The 7,444-nt window shown below is 60.0% G+C and overlaps 1 protein-coding gene across 3 annotated transcripts in view; it reads left to right on the forward strand.

The window, feature by feature from the left end:
- Positions 1 to 6,541, forward strand: part of Dusp8 (dual specificity phosphatase 8) — an 18,250-nt gene extending 11,709 nt beyond the window's left edge. For all 3 annotated transcript variants that reach the window (XM_048807882.1, XM_048807883.1, XM_048807884.1), the window contains exons 5-7: positions 2,397 to 2,556; positions 2,768 to 2,891; positions 3,106 to 6,541. In XM_048807882.1, the coding sequence (XP_048663839.1) occupies positions 2,397 to 2,556; positions 2,768 to 2,891; positions 3,106 to 4,156 (1,335 nt within the window). In that variant the 3' untranslated portion in view covers positions 4,157 to 6,541. The remainder of the gene's footprint in view (positions 1 to 2,396; positions 2,557 to 2,767; positions 2,892 to 3,105) is intronic.
- The last annotated feature ends 903 nt before the right edge of the window (positions 6,542 to 7,444 follow it).

A 7,444-nucleotide genomic window follows, 5' to 3' on the forward strand; every position in this document is an offset into this window, starting at 1 on the left:
ACCTGCTGCTGGCTGTGAGCAGAGCGCACCCACCCGCCCCCTGGCCCCCCGCCAGCCCCCACAGCACCCAGCTCAACCTCCCCTCAGGGGACCTGTGAGCTGCAGCACTCCCAGTGCCAACATCACCTGCTCCTTCCTGTCCAGCCAGCAGTTCCTAAGGAAGGAACCACTTCTCCTCCAAAGCTAGGGCCTGAATGCTCCCAGGTCATCTCCATGCCCCCTCCAAGTCAAGCCTTCTTTGGGTGTACAGGAAGCCCACACAGCACACATTCTGGGTGGATATTGTATCAGCTATCTGTGAGCTGGACCGGGGTGAGGCCAAAGTGCCAGACTTCTCTGTCCTCAAGAAGTGTGGAGGTCCCTGGCACCCACTCCTGAAGACCAGGGCAGGAAATAGCATGGGTATTCCCAGGCCCAAGACCCTGCCTCCACTTTCCTGCCCTTTCCCATGGGATGGGGTGGGTCTGAGCTATTGTCTCATGTGCTAGATAATCGGTTGAGGCCAGAAACAGGAACCCACTCGCTATGAGGGTTGTCTCCCAAGAAATGTGGACACCCCAGGGAATTCTAGACAGGTCTCAGCTTGCCCTATCAAGAACTGGTGGCCACTGGATGGGTGCTGCCCAGTGCCTGGTCAGACTCAGCAGTCACCCCAGCCAGGTCAGGTGTGGCCAGGTCCATTCTCCTGTCTCCCTAGTCATTCTTATCTTTGAGCTGCACAGCAATGCTGTGTGGCAGGCAGGATAAGGAAACTGAGGCCAGAGGCCTGCTGTGCCCTGTGTGGCTGAGTCAGACACACCAGGGACTCCTGCTTGAGTCTCTTCAGCCGTCAGTGGAAGGTTCCCTTCATAGTCTGGGGCCTGGGACTTGCCTGCACCTGGAAGGTGGCAGGGCACACGCCTGCCATGTGGCAGGGGCAGATGCTCCCTGTGCCCAGGTTTCTCCTGTTGGTGGAACAGAGCTCCGACCAGAACACAGATGTCCCTGCGGGCTATGCCAATCCTAGTGGGTGATGTCATGCCCGGGGCAGGGAAGGGCCCTCTAGAAGCCCTTACCTCGGAGGCCTGGCACCAGAGCCCAGGCGTGGGGCTGCCAGCCAAGTGGAGTCAGGGAGGGATTGCATCAGTGCAGCAGAGGAGACGGGAGGCCTGGCCTGGCCCTGGGCCAGCGGTGTGCTGGGACTGAGGACGGTGCTTCTCCCCAAGCTGTGTGACCCTTGCCCTCAACAGGAGACGCTGTGGGGGTCGGAGCCAGTCCTTGCCTGGGCCATCGCATGCTGTGCTAGCTGGCCACCTCGACCCCACATTTATGGGCATCACAGCAGCATCCACAGTGGGGCCATCCCTTAATTAGTATGAGAAGGAATGTGGGCGTAGGTGCAGGCTGTAAATGGGCGGCAGCACGCGCCCCCAGCGTGGCAGAGAGGCCTGCCAGCAGGAGACCAGGTACCCGGGCCAGAGGCTGGCTGGCCAGCTCTGCGCAGGGTCGGTAGGGTGTGGCTGAGCTGCGGCAGCAGATGCAGTGCCCGGGCTCTCTCTCCTGCCCCAGCTGGCCAGCCGGCCTGACGTGCCTCCCGTGCCTCCTCCTACAGGCGGGTTTGCCACCTTCTCCTCCTGCTTCCCTGGCCTCTGCGAGGGCAAGCCTGCCACCCTGCTGCCCATGAGCCTCTCCCAGCCCTGCCTGCCTGTGCCCAGTGTGGGCCTGACCCGCATCCTGCCTCACCTCTACCTGGGCTCTCAGAAAGACGTCCTAAATAAGGTGTGTGCACTGCTAGGGATTCTGGCTGACAAGGGAAAGAAGCAGGGGTTCAAGAGCTAACTCCTGGGGTAGCCTGGGGGAGGAAGAGGGAAGGGGCGATGGATGAACCAGGGTGGGAGAGCATGTGATGGGGGCACAGGACAACAGAGGGCCCCAGCCCAACATAGCGGAGCAGGGCATGGGGGAGGTACCAGCAGGGCTGGGTGGAGAGGCAGGCTCCCAGCCCCTTCCATGGTGGAGCTGGAGCCCGCATGCCAAACTGCTGATGTCACTGGGCCCCTGCCAGCTCTGAAAGAATCCCGTGTTTTAAAAATGGTGACAAGGGAAAAGGGTAAAGCCACCGCCCAGGCAACCATGAAATTCCTGGGAGCCTACCGCAGACTGTGGGCGGGGCTGCAGGGAGGCCAGCGGTCCCCCAGCTCCGGCTCAAGGCCTTTGGGCTCTGTCGTTGAGATGGGAGGGAGCTCCTAGGCCCAGCCCCTTCCACATGAACCAGGACCAACTGGGGCTTGGGATCTAGGCTCAGGAGCACCCCAACACTCACGGCCTTCAGGCTGCAGAGAAGAAGAGCGTCTAACCCCACCAGGGGGCTTCTCTTTTCTCTGCCACCTCTTCAACCCATCCTCCTTCCCCTCCAGGATCTGATGACCCAAAATGGAATAAGCTATGTCCTCAATGCCAGCAACTCCTGCCCCAAGCCAGACTTCATCTGCGAGAGCCACTTCCTGCGCATCCCCATCAATGACAACTACTGCGAGAAGCTGCTGCCCTGGCTGGACAAGTCCATCGAGTTCATTGGTGAGGCTGGGTGCTGCTGCTCCCCTCCCAGGAGGGCAAGCTGAGACAGACGGGAGGCCAGGCACTGTGGCCACTCTGCTCAGGCAAGGGAGGGGTCCCTGAAAAGTAGCTGGGACTGTTGATACAGGTGTGTGTGGGGGGGTTGCTACCAAAGGGAGGGAGGGGCCTAGCAATTTCAGCTTTCACTTGGTCCCCATGTTTCTGCTCCCAGATAAAGCCAAGCTGTCCAGCTGCCAAGTCATCGTCCACTGTCTGGCTGGCATCTCCCGCTCTGCCACCATCGCCATCGCCTATATCATGAAGACCATGGGCATGTCCTCTGATGACGCCTACAGGTATTGCACTCCTCCTGGGTTCCAGGTGCTTGAACTCAGCAACCTATGGCCCACAGCATCCCCTCCCTTCCCCTCTCCACCCACTGGCATCCGAATGGCCCAACCTCCTGCCCTGGCCAGGAAGGGGAAGTCGAAGTCCGTGGGCACACATCAGTTGATGTGTGGGACCTGGTGAGAGCCTCTCCCACTGACTACCTCTCCTTGCGCACTCCAGGTTTGTGAAGGACCGGCGCCCATCTATCTCGCCCAACTTCAACTTCCTGGGCCAGCTGCTGGAGTATGAGCGGAGCCTGAAGCTACTGGCTGCCCTGCAGGGTGATGCGACCCACCCTGGGACCCCTGAATCCCTCCCAGGCCCTGCGGCAGGGGTCCCACTGCCCCGGCTGCCACCACCTACCTCAGAGAGCGCTGCGACGGGGAACGCAGCGACTACCGCAGCCAGGGAGGGCAGCCCAAGCACCGGTGGGGAGGCCCCAGTGCCCATGGCCCGGGCTACCAGCGCACTACAGCAGGGCCTCCATGGCCTACACCTCTCCTCCGACCGCCTCCAAGATACCAACCGCCTCAAGCGTTCCTTCTCGCTGGACATCAAGTCCGCCTACGCCCCCAGCCGGCGGCCAGAATGCCCGGGCCCGCCTGACCCTGGAGAGGCCCCTAAGCTCTGTAAGCTGGACAGCCCGTCGGGGGGTACGCTGGGTCTCCCCTCGCCCAGCCCCGACAGCCCGGACCCAGCACCCGAGGCGCGCCCACGTCCCCGCCGGCGGCCCCGGCCTCCCGCTGGCTCTCCTGCGCGCTCCCCAGCCCATGGCCTCGGCCTGAACTTTGGCGATGCAGCCAGGCAGACTCCGCGGCATGGCCTCTCAGCCCTGTCGGCTGGACTGCCCGGACCAGGCCAGCCGGCTGGCGCAGGAACCTGGGCGCCTCCCCTGGATTCCCCAGGCACTCCGTCCCCAGACGGGCCCTGGTGCTTCAGCCCCGAGGGCGCGCAGGGGGCGGGTGGCACGCGGTTCTCAGCCTTCGGCCGGGCTGGTGTACCAGGACCAGGCAGTGACCTGCGGCGGCGGGAGGCGGCCCGGGCTGAGCCCCGGGAAGCGCGGACCGGCTGGCCTGATGAGCCGGCCCCCGACACGCAGTTCAAGCGGCGCAGCTGTCAGATGGAGTTCGAGGAGGGCATGGTGGAGGGGCGCGCGCGCGGCGAGGACCTGGCCGGTCTGGGCAAGCAGGCCAGCTTCTCCGGAAGCGTGGAGGTCATCGAGGTGTCTTGACCCCTCCGTGGGGTCTCCGCGCCCCTCTGCTGTCTTCAGCACTCCTGGCTCGGCCGCCAGTAGCCGGACCCAGTATAAATATATATTATATATAATGCAAAGAAAGGTAAATGGTTTTACTGCGATTTTTATCGAGAAGTAAATATTTCGATTTTTTTATTTATTTAAGCTGTTCATTCTGGCAATGATTTGGCAACAGTGCAGGGCGGGCCTCGGAGCTCTATTTTTACTGTCTGGTATTTAACTGAAACACAGTTTCTAAGCAATAGGAGGCCACCTTCAGTTGCAAGCTGGGTGCCAGGCTGGGGCCCCTTCCCGCTCCCTCCCCAGGAAACACTGCTGACCTTGCAAAGAGGCTGCCAGCTTTCATGCACTTTTTACTTAAGAAAAAGGGGAAAAAGGAGAAAAAAAAAACTTTGCCACAAACTGAGCCGCAGAACCTCCCTTTTCCCCCTCCTGCCTCCTTTCTCCTATCTCCCTTCTCTTCTCCCTTCTTGGGCTCTGCACCAAAGCCATAAGTGGGGGAGGGGCCCTGGGAGCTGGGGCCCTCCCAGGAGGTGCCAACCCCCAGCTCCAGGTGCCAAGTCTTGACTTGAGGAGCACCTTGCTGCCCACCACCCCATTGCTGTTCCCTGGCAGGTGTTGGTGAGCACTGGGTCCAATAGGGCTAGGGTTTTCAGAGGGGCTTAGCAAAGGGGACTCCTAAGAGTCAGGTACGGTGGCCTCCAGGACAGGGATGGGGTTGGAAATGGCTTCCCACTCCTGCCTGAGTCGCTCTGTTCCTCAGAATGGCCTCCATTCAGAGGAGGCTGCTCCCATCTCCTCTCCTTGGGGATGCCCCCTAAAGCCCCTGCCCAGGGGGAAGCCCAGTGAGAGACCTGGGCTCCCCGGGACTCCTGTGTCAGGCAGGAGGAGCCAGGCTAGCCAGGGCTCTGGGCCCATCTGTGAGGAGGGCATGGGTTTAGGATCTTGTTCTGGGCTCTTCTCCAACCCAACACCAGCCTCAGGCAGGTCTTGGAATTCAGGTGGACACCTGCAGGCTGAGTGGCCTTGGAAGACAGGCCTGCCTTGCACAGGGAGTTCACACCTGCCAAACCTGGATGCTTCCAGGGGATGGGGCCTCTGACTTTGGGTGAGCCATCCCAAGGCAGAGGAAGGCCCCAGACAGGAGCAGATGCTGGAGAAATCCCCTTTTCTGCCCCAACCCCCACAGGGGCCTCTCAGGAGAGAAACCCCCAGTACACCCCTTTCCCAGGGCACTCTCCCTGTATCTTCAAGGTGACATGCCAGCCCCACCCCCCAGGGGGCTTTTTGGCCCAGGAGGGCCAGCCTCGGGATAAAGGCAAAAGAGAAACCCCCGTCACTGTCCCATATTCTCTTAAGTCATAGGGACACAAGGCTTTGAGGGCAAGATACAGGTCCCTGCCCCTCAGGTGTCCTAGAGTCTAGGATTTGGCTGTCACCTTAGGAAGGGGCCAAGGGCTTGGCCAGAGGGAGGCTCATGCAGGACTGGCTCCTGTAGCAGGCCTGGGTCCTGCGGCCTGCTGCCCCCAACACCCCCTCGGCCTTGTCTTTCTATTTGTTCTTCATTTGACCTACACTCTGTGTTCCTGTTGTTCCTCCTTTCGGCAAAAGTCCTGTTCCTGCTCCCTCTGTCCCACCCACCCTGTCCCCCCAAAAATAAGCTATCATTGTTGTATTTGCAATCTATGGATTAGAGGTTTAAGTGTTTATTATTATTGGTTAATATTATTATTCTTAATTATGTAAATTTGCCTCCTGTCTGTCGTGTTGGGTTTCTGAGGTGACCCTGGGTGTGGAGGATGCACTGGCTCCCCCCTCCTCGCCCCACCCCTGCTGTCCCGGAGACAGTGGTCTGGGGCCACTGGTTGAGCCCCCAAACTCTGGGGCAGGTCCCAAGGCCCCTTTCCTGCCCTCCCCAGGTGTGGCTTCTGTCCTGGGGTACATAGGGCTGGCAGCCTGTCTCTGCTCTCACTCTGTGACACTGGTCTTGGCTGCCACCTCCTGTATGCCAGGGAGGCTGGGCACAAGCTCTTCCCTGGTCCCTTTCCACCTACTGTCTGAGGTACGGAGGGGTCACTGGGTCCCATCCAAGCCTCTCCACCCATCCTACCCCACCCACCTGGCCACTGCCTGGCATTGAGATGGCCCAGAATGGACCTGGCCCCCTCCTATTATTTGCTGGAAAGTCCAGCGCAGGAGAAGCGGCCAGTCCCCCACCCAAGGCTCCCGGTCCCTGAGGACTAGGACGCCAGCCTGCTGCCCTTCAGACTCCTGCCCCCATGGGCTGCACTTTCCTGTTCCCTCCTTTTGTATTTGGAAACAATGTGCTGTAATAAATCCTAAGACGGATGTTTTCCCAGAGCCTGGCTGCCTCTTTCTTCATGCAGGTGGTGGGCAGGGGTGGGGGTGGGGAGCAGTCTGGAAGCTCCCTGAGGCCAGGACCCTGGTGCATTGGGCCTGGAAAGGCTGCTTGCCTCTTGCTGTGTGAGCAAAGTGCTGGGGGAGGGGGCAGCTTGTCCCCTGTGGCCAGGATGAGGAGGGACTGGTCTCGGGTGCACTCTTACCCTGTAAAATATCCTTTTTTATTGTTACCTGCTAGTAAAAGTAGAAGACTTAAAAACTCCCCTCACCCACAGCCCCACTGTCAACAGCTGGATGCAGCCCTGCAGAGGTCTGTACCTGTGTGTGCATGCTAGATAGTAGCTTTCCCATTAGAAATGGGATCTACTAAGTACCACTTGTGCATGGTACCAGGATCAAAAGGACACAGGATACCTGGTGGAAAGTGCTGCCGTGTGTCCTACCCTGTGTCCAGCCACTGGGTTCCTCTCCCTGGAGGTAGCCTGGCCTCGGCTTGCACACATGCACCCCGCCCAGAGCATCCTGGTGTGCACCAGCTGCACAGATTCCACAGTGTGAGCGCAGCCCTTGGCTTGGGCTTATCCACTGTGGGGCATCACAGCCACATGGCCGTGAGCATCCTCCCACGCTCCCAAGGGTGGACTTCCAGAGAATCTTTTCTATGTCTCTTCACATTGGCTCAGGAGTCAGTCCAGCAGCAGCTCGAATGTAGCCAGCTCTCAGGATGCACCAACCACCACTCAAAGTGCTGTCTGGAGTTTCCAGGCGGTTCCTCAGCAGATCAGCAACTGTGAGAGGTTTGGCTGATGGGTCCAGGGACCCTTCCCACTTTGCAAGCAGATATGTACTTCAAAGCAGTGATGCGACACCGGGTCCAACACATGCAAGTGTGTCTGTATGCAC

Source organism: Marmota marmota, unplaced genomic scaffold, assembly GCF_001458135.2.
Source record: "Marmota marmota marmota unplaced genomic scaffold, marMar, whole genome shotgun sequence".
Taxonomy (NCBI): domain Eukaryota; kingdom Metazoa; phylum Chordata; class Mammalia; order Rodentia; family Sciuridae; genus Marmota; species Marmota marmota.